The sequence below is a fragment of the Xylaria bambusicola genome (assembly GCF_022495145.1).
Source record: "Xylaria bambusicola strain CBS 139988 unplaced genomic scaffold F5B22scaffold_9, whole genome shotgun sequence".
NCBI lineage: Eukaryota > Fungi > Ascomycota > Sordariomycetes > Xylariales > Xylariaceae > Xylaria > Xylaria bambusicola.
The window spans coordinates 30,942-44,644 of record NW_025953562.1 but is presented as its reverse complement, the minus strand read 5'-3'; the positions used below and the strand labels follow the sequence as shown (position 1 = coordinate 44,644).

The 13,703-nt window shown below is 48.6% G+C and overlaps 4 protein-coding genes across 4 annotated transcripts; 3 read left to right on the top strand and 1 right to left on the bottom strand.

Annotated features, from left to right (window-relative positions):
• Positions 1 to 359: 359 nt before the first annotated feature.
• F5B22DRAFT_565665 (oxidoreductase) lies at positions 360 to 1,834 on the top strand. Its single transcript, XM_047973095.1, has one exon. The coding sequence runs from the start codon at positions 493 to 495 to the stop codon at positions 1,750 to 1,752; it is 1,260 nt and encodes a 419-aa protein (XP_047833207.1). The 5' UTR covers positions 360 to 492; the 3' UTR covers positions 1,753 to 1,834.
• A 791-nt stretch (positions 1,835 to 2,625) lies between these two features.
• On the bottom strand, positions 2,626 to 5,458 carry F5B22DRAFT_565644 (ankyrin). The gene is made up of 3 exons (XM_047973093.1): positions 3,952 to 5,458; positions 3,447 to 3,891; positions 2,626 to 3,389 (listed from the first exon to the last, which is right to left on the bottom strand). Exons 1-3 carry the CDS (start codon positions 5,358 to 5,360, stop codon positions 2,733 to 2,735), a joined length of 2,511 nt encoding a protein of 836 aa, XP_047833206.1. The 5' UTR covers positions 5,361 to 5,458; the 3' UTR covers positions 2,626 to 2,732.
• Position 5,459: 1 nt separating this feature from the next.
• Positions 5,460 to 6,477, top strand: F5B22DRAFT_565654 (uncharacterized protein). The gene has a single exon (XM_047973094.1). The coding sequence runs from the start codon at positions 5,608 to 5,610 to the stop codon at positions 6,442 to 6,444; it is 837 nt and encodes a 278-aa protein (XP_047833205.1). The 5' UTR covers positions 5,460 to 5,607; the 3' UTR covers positions 6,445 to 6,477.
• A 939-nt stretch (positions 6,478 to 7,416) lies between these two features.
• F5B22DRAFT_596136 (uncharacterized protein) lies at positions 7,417 to 11,528 on the top strand. Its single transcript, XM_047974199.1, has 2 exons — positions 7,417 to 7,888; positions 7,999 to 11,528. The coding sequence occupies exons 1-2, from the start codon at positions 7,548 to 7,550 to the stop codon at positions 11,348 to 11,350; spliced, it is 3,693 nt and encodes a 1,230-aa protein (XP_047833204.1). The 5' UTR covers positions 7,417 to 7,547; the 3' UTR covers positions 11,351 to 11,528.
• The last annotated feature ends 2,175 nt before the right edge of the window (positions 11,529 to 13,703 follow it).

Genomic DNA, 13,703 nt, shown 5'->3' with positions numbered 1-13,703 from the left:
TAAGAACAATTCCATCTTCGGACTCGGCTTCTTGACCGAATATATTAACCCTATTATGTAGCTCTTCAATCATTGGTTTCGGGAGATAGTGACGTAGACTTCTAGATGCAATATGCTAATTAGTACACAGCACCCGTCGGGGCGTTGAATAGCCAAATGAGGGATGCCACGATCAGTCATCTTGGGCTAGCGGCTTTGCGAACCTTTAAATGAGCAGCGCCGTTGTGGCATAATGACTGACCGGTCGCAACCGATCGTGCACTATGCAGTAGCGTAGAATATGGACTTCTCGGGCCCCTCAAAAAGTCCGCGGCCCGCTGCGCAACCCGCTTGAGCCAGTTACTACGGAAGCCATATTACTGAACGAAAAAAATTTGGACGTTATATAGCAGGCTGTCATCCCATAGATATGGGGATTTGAAGTTTAATGTCCTATAACACCTTCTTGTACAAAGTCATAAATTCAAATTTCTTTCACACCTTTGAGCGGCCATGGCTGGATTAAACGTCCTCGTCTCTGGTGCATCTATAGCGGGTCCCATGACAGCGTACTGGCTAGCCAAAGCAGGGGCAAAGGTCACAGTCGTCGAACGGTTTCCCTCTCTACGGACAGGAGGTCAGAACATAGACATACGCACAATTGGTCTTGAGGTGATGCGCATGATACCCGGAATGGAGGCTGCGGTGAAAGCCAAGAAATACGACATAGATGGCTTAAGCTTAATCCGCAGCGACGGCAGGCCCTACGGAACCCTGAAGCCTACGGGAAACCCCGATCAACAGACACTGATCTCAGAATACGAGATCTTGCGAGGCGACTTGTCGAGAATAATTGTCGACTTGACTAAGGACAACGAAAACGTCCAATACGTGTTTGGCGAACAAGTCACGACAATGCAGCAACCGTCTGGTGACGGACCCATTACAGTCGAATTCGCCAATGGATTTCCCTCGTCGGATTATGATTTGGTTGTGGCCTGTGATGGCACAACATCACGGACTCGCGCCCTTGGCCTCGGATGCGGCGTCCGGGACCACGTAGTCTCGACGAACTGCTGGAGCGCCTATTTCCGCATGCCACAAGATTTACTACAAGGCAAGAAAATCGGGTTGGGATATAATGCGCCAGGCGGTCGCATGATAGGCGTAGCACCTGATGCGGGTGCTAATCGAGTCTTCATGATGTCAGCTTACCCGAAGAGTGAGCATGACGCCATGTTGCAATTTCGCGGGGCTCTGAAGCAGGGAGATCAAGCGCTCAAAGAATTCGTCGCTCGGAGGTATGAAAATGTTGGTTGGAAGGACGCGGAAATTCTCGGGGGCCTGATGAAATCCGATGATCTCTATGCCAGCGAGATCTGCCAAGTTAAGGCCCCTATCTTACAGAAAGGCCGATTCGTCATGGTTGGTGATGCGGGCTACGCCAGCGGTCTTACTGGAGTTGGTACAAGTCTTGCAATGGCCGGCGCTTATGTTCTAGCGGGTGAGATCAGCGAGCACAAGAACGATATTAGAGCCGGGCTACAAGCCTACGAGCAACGTATGAGGCCACTCATCAACGACTTTGGGCAGATGCCACGATTTGTCACGACTGTTATGGCTCCGCAAACGGCTTGGGGGATATGGCTACGCAACAACATCTTTGGCTTCGTTCTTTGGACTGGTATTCTTAACTATATTCAGAAGTTTATGGGTAGTGCTCTGCAGAAAACTCCTAAAGATCTACTTCCTATTTATAAGCCAATAACTTAGCTGAATGGTAGCTTGGGCTTTAGGAGAGATAGAAAGCAATGATGTCGTATAAATGACTCAGAATAAAAAACTATTGATACCCTTATTCCAGTTACCGGCCAAGAACTGTAATTTCTTAAATATTTAGCTATAGAGTTACGTTATCAGACATGGCACCAATGAAGCGTGCGAACTGGAGGGCGATAGGTGCTCGATTACATGAACCAACCTTGTCATGCATCACAACACTTGAAAGGCTATTATTTGCACACATGCGAATTAGCCTTGTATGATGCAACACATACCTAATAGTAAAGAAGAGAAAGATGAATGTATAAAGAAGAATCTTCAATTGAGAAATAGACTCAGCATTTCGACCGGCGAGAATTGTTCACATAAAATTGGCGACCAGCGGTAACGACAGATCCCCATGCTATACGAATTATAACTAATCTCCGGATTAGATTTGCTGCGGTCGAAGTCGTTTTCATTGGCTCGGTAATTCAAAGAATTGAACTTAGCTGCGCCAAGAGTAACAAACATACATGTGGAAAGAATACAACGGGGAGTACCGCATTTAGGAGAGTAAAGGCATTAAAGCTTCTTGTTATGGTATCAGTCACGTACTCTCAGAGATAAACTAAATGACTTCAATTCATTGCGGATCCATAGTCCCTTCACCATCGCCTCTAATAGGCACTCACCATCAAAGTCCACAAAGACAAATGCAATATTTTATCTCGCAAAGTGGGCGAAGCCCTTCTTTGAATCGTTAAACTTATTGTAAAGTGCTATTATATCAGTATCATAGCTAGCTAGCTGCCTTAAGGTGGTATTACGAGGCTCCCTAGAGTAGCTGCTGATATAACCCTATACATCAACCACATACTGTGATAACTTAGCAAAGACGAAGCCTTGCGAACGTGGTGGCCCTACTGGCATCACGACATATATGACCTAGGTATATATACGACTCAATATGTTCAGTCGAATATGAACGATTAAAGCCGGCTAAGCGCATCTTGTATGACATTCCAAGCATGCCGCCTCTTATACTCTGGCTGGAGCTGGTCTTCTGAAAGCGGGTTATAGTTCATCCACAGCAACTGTGGCCTTATATACGAGAAGTTCACATTCTCACCTTTTGTCCCCATGTTTTGCATCATGAGCGAAGACATTACCTTATTCCGCCGCAGATCCTCTAAATCGACGAGATTCTCCACCTCCATCCGTTCATTCCTGCCTCGACGCTGATACCAGAAGGCCAGCACGAGCGCCGCCATGGCCGCTGCTACAGGCGTTGAAAAGGACGTGCCGTCATCTAGACGGAAACCGCCTCCCTTGGCCTCCGGCCAGTGTGTGATGATGCCTTCACCTACCACCATGAGGTTATGTGTCGCGGGGACATGAGGCGGGGTGAAGTCTGAGGTTTTCCGGCCGCCTTCTTTGCAGGAGTGGATGCCGATGGCATAATCAAGGTCCCTCGCCGGCCACGCGGCACCGGTTGGACTGTTGTTGCCATCGTTCGACATTGCTGCGAAAACGAGTATCTTGCCTTTAGCACGTTCTAAGGCTCGCTTTACTATTACTGGGGGACGACTAAAGCCAAACGACATGTTTATTATGTCGACGTTTTTTTCGATGGCCCAGTCTATTGCCTGTTTCACGTTAGTCGCGCTTTTCTACTAGTATACGCTCAAGTTGTGTGTACTTACGGCAGCTACTGCAGCTGGCTGAGGTTTAGTGCCGTTCGTACTCAGTCCCACGGTTTGAAGGTGTGCCGGTAATCCACGGTTCCTGTCACCTTCGCATATTCTGGCGACGTATACGTCGGCTCTTGGGGCGAGACGTAATATGATTCCGGTTACCTGTGTACCGTGGCCATCCACATCCACACCATCACTCTCCTGGCCATCAACGCTTCCGCAGAAATCTCGGAACTCTTTGATCCTATCCCGCTGCTTCACATCACGGGGGTCGCTTTCTGGTTGGTTATTCTTGAACCTAAGTGCCCGCGGGTTGTCCCAGTCACGATGTTTAGAATCAAAACCTGTGTCCAGAATCGCAATTTTCACTCTCCTATCCTTTTCATGGAATTCGAAAAATTCGTCCCAAGTATTGATAAGCTGGTGGTAGGTCCTTGACTGGACTAGATCAGGGCTAGGATTGTTAGGTATGTATTGCTGCTTTGTCTAGAAAGCGTGATTCACGGCCACTTACCTGGTCGGAGATGCAGAGAACATTGTCCCGTCAAATGCGCCGCTGAATAAGCTGTTATTAGGCTTCGCCCCAGCCGGAGGCATAGTATTTGCGATTTCTTCAGCTATCTCTGATAGCTCTTCGTCTTTTTTATTGCTGATTGCTTCCGCCTTCTGGAATTCAAGCATGGCTAGGCGCCAACGCCGAGTATCCTGTTTCATTTTCGTAGACTTGAGAGCTTGTATCTCGTTTAGAAGAACTTCTAAGGTCTTCTCATGCTTTCCTTTAGATGCCAGATCCAGTGCTGTCATCCCATGATGTGTCGTAGCAAGTACATCAGCACTGTGACTAAGCAACACCTGTACAGTTCTCCTCCGGCCCCTTTCGGCCGCTAGGAGTAGAGGAGTCCAGCGATTGTTCTTGGTAAGACTATCGACCACTGCACCAGTCTCCAAGAGTTTCTGTGCGATATTTGGCTCGCCTCCCCAAGCGGCATGGTGAAGAGCTGTCCAGCCTGACTGGTCCTTAGCATTGGCTAGGTCGAGGCGGCCCCAGCGCGATAGATCCAAAACGTATTCGGTGACAGCCCTTCTACCTTTCGCAGCACTCCAGCACAGCATTGCGACTAAATCCAGATTTCCTCGCATATCAAAGAATCGTGACAGCTCACCACTACGTTGACACCGTAAAAGGTCTGACTTGTACCTCGACTTGTCTCCCCATTTACCCAAGATTTCCATTACCTGACCGCGTCGTGGTTCATCCAGCATCTGAGCGTATTGGATAGCGTCATGACCATTGGCGTCTTGTGTACGTGACTCCTCAGCAGCAGCCGTCAGGACCAACACAATAGCGAGCGGTCCCTTCTGGATGGCTACTTGTTGTGCTGTCATCCCAGTCGCAGTTACTGCGTTGATTGATGCGCCTTTGCCGGCCAGGAGTTGAACCGCCTCGAGATTTTCACGGAAAGCAGCTCTGTGCAATGGAGTGTGTCCTCGCAGATTCATTTGGTGGATTGTGGATGCTGCGTTCAAGTCCGCGCGGCGTTCAATGAGCGCCAACATGGTCTCTGTATGGCCATTCTCAGCGGCAAATGTTAGGGGTGTGTACCCCGTAAAGCTTCGTGCATTGACATCGGCGCCATGCTCAAGCAGGGCCTTTGCTACAGCCGTGTGTCCATAGAGCGCAGCTTCGTGTAGAGCAGTGCGCCCCCGGGGCTCTCGGGCATCTACACAGCCTGGAGAAGCCCTCAATGTTTTAGCAACAGTATCTACATCGCCTAAGTTCGTCGCCTTATGAAAAACATCACCTGCGCTCCATGTGACCAGATTTGGGGATCTCCTGTGACCAGATGGAGATCTTGAGTGTGATCGGCTTCTGTTTGCTGGGCTCTGTGGATCGAGTAAGTGCCCACTGTCCGACTCGCCCATTCTGGCAATTCTCTAAAAGGATCAATTGCCCATTAGAGTCAAGAGTTGGGTATAAAACGGCATGAAGAGGAAGCGTGAGGCTCGAAGCAAAGCAAAGCCCGCTTCCTACTGTATCCCCACAGTGACATCACGTGCGACTAGAAGATAGGCGCAGTGAGCGGGGATTGTCATCTTTTAGTGAAATTTTGGGCGATACTTCATTAACTCATGTTCCTACTCAACTTATATTGTCCGATAAATCATCAAGATGAAGTCAACAGGCCACGTAGCGGGTGATATGAAATGGCACGTCTATCGCTATCCCCAGAAGCCAAAAACCCTCATGGTGATTGGCAGCATTCTAACGCGACCTGATGATCTGGAATCTTCCCTGAACTACCCCAACGGGATTGAGCCGCTTAAGCCAGACCAGGTCATGGACCAGACACAGGCCGTGAAAAGAACTATAAGATCTGAGCTATCGAAGAATGCCGGGGCGCGATTGAAAGCAATGCTCCCCGTCAATCCCTTCATCAGCGCCGGGGCAGGCTTTGAGGCTGATCGGACGAGGCAGCTTGAAGCAACAGTGGATGCCCTTGGTGTTCGCGCAGTGTCCATCATGCCCGACACGGCGAGAGAGTATATCAATCAAGCGTTGGCAACGCCCAGAGTAGTCCAGTATGTGAAAGAGGGTCTCTGGTCCCGGTCTCTGTACCTCATCGTCGGCACAGCCACTTGCAAGAAGCTAGTCATGAGCGACAGTCAATCGGTGGAAAAGAAAGCTTCAGCGGAAGCTGATGTCGCTATCGCAGCCACGGGTGTCGAGGCCGGCACCGGGTTTTCAAAGGGCCACCAAGCATCTGTAAGTTCGGAAATGGAAGTCGAAGAGGAGTGCGACTTCGCATATAGAGTGAGAGAATTCCAGTATTCGAGGCGGAAGAAGGGGGTGAAAAGAACAAAAGACTGGCTCGAAGGTGCCATGTTTACAAATGATTCGGAAGGCAAAACGCCGCTTACCAGCGCAGAGGCTGAGGCGTTGTCAGATGAGATTCCAGAATTTGACGGTTTCGAGGACGAGGATGAGGATATACCAGAGGACAACTAGATTCAAGCTTCACCTTGACCTTCACCTTCACAATCGCGCTCTATAAGAGCTCTATGAGAGCACAATCTCAATTGTATTGAACAAAGGGGATTGGCGCAGCAGGCCAGGGTTTTCCCTTGTTGTTAAAGGCGAGCAACGAGGAAGCTGGCAGATGAGAGGCGTCATAGCGTAGGTAGCATGGCATCTGCAGTATGTAAGTCGTGCCTATGCATGTAGGTAGCGATCTGATCTGACCAACACTCGGGAGATACATGCCTAAAACCTAGTCTAATGACTTACCCAGTTATGGCATCTCGTAGACGCCCGCCTAGTCGTGGTCTAGATGTTAGACTTTATAGTACTTAGACTGTGAAACCGATCTTCAACGCTTCCATCGCAAATACCTACAGATACTTAGTGATCGAGCTCTCAGATTCTACAGTAATAGCGCTCTATTTATAAAACTGTGCCATGCATTCAACGCGCTAACTGTATGTAGTAAGGAATGCCAGATGGAGCTGGTAGTCATACTTATCGTGGATAGGCTGTTTGAATAACTTGCGATCCGCCCAAATTACAATTGCTAACGAATAGCCGCCCATTACACGCTATCTATACACTACTGCAAGTCATACCAACAGTACCTCCAGCACCTGAGCGTGCCAATGTTCATGTCAATACGGCAGTAGAGTGGAAAGCGCTGTGAATGAAAAACGTGACCAAGTTAAGAGAAAATTGAGGAGGCTCTCTATTACCTATCTACATCTAAGATCATGGTGTTAGGACAATTGTATAGGAACAGCGCTGGAAGTAAGGGATATTACGTGCTGTTTAAGCTTCTGTAGGTACGGGAAGGTTCCTGTAGACTGGGTCGATACCATCTCGATTAGGAAAATAAGTGGGAAGGGCAACCAACATGCATATGAATTGCATGGGCGGCTATCCCAGGTGGCTGAGTGACATGTTCACCTCACAGAGAATCCCGATCCGTAATGAATTAATATAAATGAATGTGCTTCTCTGTGACCGTGTGACTATGTTGCGCATTACTCAAAGTCTTGAGTCTACCGAGCTCCGCGAGTTGTCAGATTGGAACAGCGAGAGGCCCGGCAGAACTAGCAGCGATGGAAATGGAAGCACAACAACAAACGGCTCTGCTTCCCGAGAGTCGCCATCAATGCCAGTTCAACCCTCCCCAGGACCTACAATCAGAATTCTCGGTTTCCCAGTCTTTCGATGCATCGAGAACACATTCTAAAGAGGCTTCGCTACCATGGAGACCCTTCTACTTACGACGATCTGTTCTTTGTGGTTTTACTCTTCTTTTCATTCTCATCGTCGTCGCTGTCGAAACTCTGCTCGCTATATCTAATAAGAATAAAGGAATAGCCAGTAGCACGTCTAACCTACATTATCTATGGACATACGGTCCGACAGCCTTCCTCACAGTACTTGCTGCAATATGGTCAGTAACTTGATATCTCTCATCAGCCCCCTTTCTCTCGCCACTATCGGCCTATCTCAGTAGACAGTTCTGCCTTGGATATCCATTATTAACTTCAGATACTCCAATAGGGCTCGCACTGAGCACCAGAGCAAACTGGTAGCACCATGGGTTCGCCTTTCGCAGAATCGTCAATCCAAGAACCTAGCGCCTGCCTCTCGGACACTGTTACTAGACTACGTGTCTCAGTTCTCGCTAATTGCCATTTTCACGTCACTTCGTAATAGAGACTTCATTGTTTTCATTACTATTGCGGTATCGTCCATCATTAAAGTCATGATCGCCTTGTCAACCGGCTTGATCTTTCTCAATTCAACCATCGTCACTTATGATTCGTATTCACTCCTGCTCGAAAGTAAATTTGTCAATAACAACGCCAGACTCTCCACATCAACCACCAAAATCACCCCCTACATTTTGACAGGCTTAAGTGAGCGCAATTTGACGTTTCCTGAAGGCATTTCTAAGGAATACGCGTTTCAGTCCTTGAAAACAGACGTACCCAACAATGTACTAGAGACGCGAGTGATCACCGACGGGCTGAGAACTTCACTTCATTGCGAGGCTGCCGAACTTGCTTTATCAGAGCCTCAGCTACCGTACGGTCGCTTGAACGTCACTATCTCATCTGCCGACTGTAATATCAAACGGGTGTCTATTGACAGACTTGACTTGAATGAAGGTGAATCAATATTGTTCGCGAGATTCAGCCCTGTCCAATGTGACGCAGTTGGAGGCGACGATGGCAGGCGGCTTCTAGTCGCTTTTGGAAATCTAACCTACGTTCCGACACTGCCTCACTCTCGTTACATACCGACAAACACCACGGGCGTGATGCTTCAAAGATCGACGCAGTTACTCTGCGTGCCAAGCTACGCGATCAACAAGGTAGAAGTCGTCCACAATCACACAGACATGAAGAGCATAATGCCTGTACGAGGTGCACCCAGTCGCACGCTTGAGTCCGTCACCGCATGGAATTTGGCGGATGCCCAATTCGTAACTGCCGCGTCCCGATTCTCAGCATCTGTTATAAGGGCCTCCATGGTCGAAGTACACGCGGATCCACCCATGATCCAGGCCCTTAAAAACTTCCTACCGTCGGGATTGAACGTCACAACTCTTTTCGACTCAGTCAAACTGCATCAGGTTTCCGAAGAATATTACCGTCAAATTACTGCAGTCATTTCCAAGCAAGCTCTGATGGAGCCGGCGGTAGAACATGTCTTAGGTTCTGCCACGCTCAGTGAGAATCGCCTCACTATACGTGCTTCGGTTGCCCAATCACTAGTAGGGCTAGCTGCTGCCTGTATTCTCCTCATTGGCATTGCTTCTTTTGCTGTTCCTAGTGAAGGGCTTCTGCCGTGCAACCCAAGCTCATTGCTCTCTTCAATTTTGCTTTTTCGGCATAGTCACGACTTGATAGCTCGTTTGCGTGATTCCGGAGCATCCGACGACGATCACCTTCGTCAATGGCTTAGGATATCTACATTTAGATCAGAGCCGAGACACGACGTTGTCAGCGGACAAGTCCATTTCTGTGTGAATGAAAACATGAAAGACAATGATCAAAGCGAGAAGCATCGCCCCTTTCCCCAAGCCAGCTCGAAATTCTACCATCCTATCATTCTCCACCCTGCATCGCGCTTAGCACTCTGTTCAGTTGTCGTTGGGCTGATCGTTGTTCTAGAGCTGCTATTACGCAAGTCTAATCTGGAAGATGGTCTTGGAGACGTCAAGGATGATAGCAATCCCTATTTACACTACACTTGGACCACGCTTCCAGCAGTCGTTTTTGGGGCTTTATCAATGGCATATTCAGCTATAGACTTTCAAGTCCGGACGCTGGCACCTTACGTCGCTCTGAAAGGGTATGTTTCGAAGGAAAGGTTTACGCAACTCGAGCTTCTGGATATGGCTATTCCCACTGCCATTTATAAAGAATTCAAGTTGAGAAACCCCTGGGCTCTTGCCACAACTACAGCCATCCTCTTTGCTTCCTTATTCGCCACCTTGTCGGCATCTCTTTTCCAAGAACTTCCTCTACCTACCGCGGCGCCAATGATGCTTCAGGCCAATCAATCCATATATGTGAAGAACCAATATATCGATTTTACAGCCGCCGAGATATCATCATTGATCCTCGGCAGCAACTTCACTTTCCCAAGCTTTACGTACAATGATCTGGCTTTTCCTCAATTTGTGACAATTTCGAATCAGTCTGAGTCTAATGCTCACCTCAATACTTCAGCTATTTCTATATCAGCTGTGCTCCCTGCCTTGCGCCCCCGCATGGGTTGCCGCTTCCATGAACAAGCCGCCATTCACACCAATCTCACCCTAGGTTACGACATTAAGAACGACATCAACAACCCCCTTGAGATAACTGTTGACGGGGAGGCTTGCGAGTTCCGAATTTATGAGCCTCTGGAAGGCCCCAGCGCTCGGATCGATACTTATTCTAACGCGACATACTTTGGCACAGTTTCCAATAGTGATTGGGCCCATGATACCGTTCTAACGTGCAGTAACTTCCTCTACATATGGGGGAAGCTCGACTACCACGCCGATCCACCGGTTCAACATGTTGAAGCTCTGGGTTGCAACGTGACACTCGAAGCCGTCGATGTCAACACCACCTTCTCGGGCACCGATCTCCAGATCGATCCCCAAAACTCGCCGCAACCATTGAACGACACGGTGCGAAGCGCAACACTCGACGCCTGGGCCACTTTCGTAGGCGACATCAGTACCTCAGTGTATCGAGATATCGCACCAATCGACGTTACTCCACAGGTTCTAGACCAGTTCTTTTCTCCCCTCGTCACTTCTCCTTGGGCTGTACCCATCTCAAGCCTGGGCGACCCTTCTTCAAGCGAGAGTATCGCAGAAGCTATCAAGCTTCAGCAAGGGATCATCATAGCACAGGTTCTCGCACAGATACGCGTTCCCGCAAACGAGACAAACGTGACCCTTGCAGAGCCAAGGGGCCCCGATGACAATGACGCCCGGCCTGTCTATCTCGCGACTGCGACGTATCCTGCGGCCCGGCGTCGTGTCGTCCAGGATGCCGTGGCCACCCACGTCCTGGTAGCGCTGCTAGCCACGACACTCGTACTATTCATCGCAGGCTGGATCGGCAATCCAAACACAAATGTTCTGCCACGTAGCCCTACGACCATTGCGTCCACTGCGGCGCTACTAGCAGGCGGCAATATATACGCCCATTTGCCAGCTGACGCGCAATCTCCGAAAGACATCGCCGCGGCACTAGGGGGTCCAAAGTCGCGCTTCTGGATGGGATGGGGCAACCTGCCTGATGAAGAGGGAAGGTTACAAGGCGGGGAGAACGAAGCTCGGGTTAGCCAGTTTGGGATTTTCATAGTGGATGAAGAGGAATATGGAAAGAATGGTAGGTGGTAGATAGGCACGCGCGCTTAGACATGTTTAGAAGCGGCTATGAGGGTACACTCACACGAACACATTGATACCCATAGAATAATATTCCCTTTTACTGTAGTTCGATCTTGATTCTCAATAACTACTGCCCGTCGTATGGATATTGTGAGCTCAAAGTACAAATTTGAATACTAAATCTCGTTGAGTATCAACTTATCTTTCAGTGAATTAACGGCCCATCTCTAGAAGTAAATATATTCAGGTATCCTCTCGACCTATGATATAGGGGCTCGCGAATCTGCAAGGTTGGTGTGGCCGGCCTAGATCTTATTCAATGACGCGCTGCAAAGTTAAGCACCAGACCATGAGCTCTTTGTAGCAACAAACGACGAGTCCTACTCTGACCTGGTAATGAATAGCTCAATAATTACCATATTAACTAACTACCATACAATGATACAGTTTTGCGCCCTTGAGGCAGTGTACGTGTCGTAACTTCTCGCGCTCGTAAGAGGGTGCTCATATCTTGTTCGGAGTGTCCAGAGAATAATAGCTTTAGTTACCCGCATCGAGATAGATGTAGTAAAAATATAAATCAGGTATTAAAATTGTGAGCGAGGAAAAGCAGATACAATTAGGTACTCAAGTACTTCGTCGACACAAGTTTACTATCAGTACCTTCCTTACCAGTCCTCAAAAGATACCTAAGTACTTACCAAATATATCAAACATCTTTCTCACAACTCTCATCACAAACATGATCGTCCTCACACCTACACCAGCACCTACACCTATCTCACACTCACGGCTCACATTCATATCCAGGCCTGAAACTATATTCACAGTTACAGGTACAATGACAGACAACAACACCAACACCAGCAACAATGAGCGTGCTACTGAGAGCGTTGCTGATCTATCAGCTCGCCGGCTAATACGACAGCGCCGGCGGGCTCGGGTGGCCGCCATTCTGAGGGCTGCCAACACCAATTCGTACAGGGAGGCTCTCTTCCAAAGTTTGTCGGGCGAAAACGGAAACCAGTTTCAGGACAGGTTCCACGCAATTGTTGAGCCTATACCCGGCGAAATAATCTTCTACACAACCCGATTTCCATCAGGTAGCAACACTCCAGTCTATACCGCACAAATAGTGCCACGCCTTCTTCTTAACATCATGAGGGTTCATTTCCATGGAGACAGTGAAAACATGTTTCTTCTGTACCATCTGCAACAAGCCCAAAACTCTCCGTCGTAAGCGGCGCAGAGGCGTCTCATACTCCTCAAACCCATTCCAATGGGTGACGACCCTATCTATAAGCTGTTCTGCAAGAGCTTTTCGCCCTTTGCTGTTTCAAGACCCCCGGGAATGAAAAAGCTCTAGCTGGTCTATTCCTAGTGAACTAAAAAAAAAAAAAAAAAACTGAAGAATCCACCTCCATTGCGAATGAATGGACACCAAGGAAGACGATGACGAGGAGTAGAGATGACAAGACCCGAACACCAAGCTGTCTCCCGACCATTATGGGCATACGGTCCCATCCCAGCATAACCAGATCCTCACAAGAAGTCCCGAAACTCCTAGTAAGAGCATTTCTGAGTCCTTGTCGTATGTATTGAGCTAACATTCTAGGTTCCAAACTGTTTTACAACCAGCACGAAGAGATCCACAACGAGTTTAAGATAAAAGCCTAAGGATTTCGTTGTCTGTCATATTTCCGACTTCGTCTCGCCGCCTGCTTCGTCGTCAGCTAGCATCCCTTACCTCCGAAGTATCAGCCGCCCCAAGACCATCTGCCTCTATTTGAAAAGATCCCAGGGTGAGCCTCGCATAGCATCTTTCCTCAGGGCAAGATCGCAGAGATCGCAGAGCGCGTCTGTCCCCCCCTGTCTTAATAAAGCGCTACTTCTCCCACCCAAAATGGGCGAACGTGCACGATTCGGGATTGTTTAGGAACATGAGGCCGGAGTAACAACCAAGTAGCCACGATTTTGCATCTGTATATCGACTCGAAGGTTTGAGGGCGCTTTCGCGGGGAATTGTAGGATAGGCTAGGGCATCGTAGCAATTGTAATATGAAGAATTCAGTACGAGAGTCTGTGCTGACTTATCGTGCGGGTTGTGGCGGTGCGGTCTACTTTGTAGCCGTTGGGCCTCCGTTTTATTATTGGTGTGTTGACCTATTAAGGTACCAGCGGGCAAGAAATCTCCCCGGATCTCCTTTCTTGGATGATTCGTGATGGTGAAGCAGCCAAAGTCTATGACCCTCGCCTTCTTACACAGCTCGTTGGATCAGTGGCTGCAGGCGGAACATACAGCACGGCGAATTTTGTATGTCGCTGCATATCAGATCTCACCGCCAATCCGGATGTGCTAATC

Excerpts from the sequence above, each read along its gene's own strand:
- F5B22DRAFT_596136 (XM_047974199.1), top strand. The coding sequence starts at position 7,548 with ATGGAAATGGAAGCACAACAACAAACGGCTCTGCTTCCCGAGAGTCGC. Across the intron at positions 7,889-7,998 it reads ACAGTACTTGCTGCAATATG|GGCTCGCACTGAGCACCAGA; the intron begins GTCAGTAACTTG and ends ATACTCCAATAG.
- F5B22DRAFT_565665 (XM_047973095.1), top strand. The coding sequence starts at position 493 with ATGGCTGGATTAAACGTCCTCGTCTCTGGTGCATCTATAGCGGGTCCC.
- F5B22DRAFT_565644 (XM_047973093.1), bottom strand. The coding sequence starts at position 5,360 with ATGGGCGAGTCGGACAGTGGGCACTTACTCGATCCACAGAGCCCAGCA. Across the intron at positions 3,892-3,951 it reads TTCTCTGCATCTCCGACCAG|CCCTGATCTAGTCCAGTCAA; the intron begins GTAAGTGGCCGT and ends TAACAATCCTAG. Across the intron at positions 3,390-3,446 it reads AGCCAGCTGCAGTAGCTGCC|GCAATAGACTGGGCCATCGA; the intron begins GTAAGTACACAC and ends AACGTGAAACAG.
- F5B22DRAFT_565654 (XM_047973094.1), top strand. The coding sequence starts at position 5,608 with ATGAAGTCAACAGGCCACGTAGCGGGTGATATGAAATGGCACGTCTAT.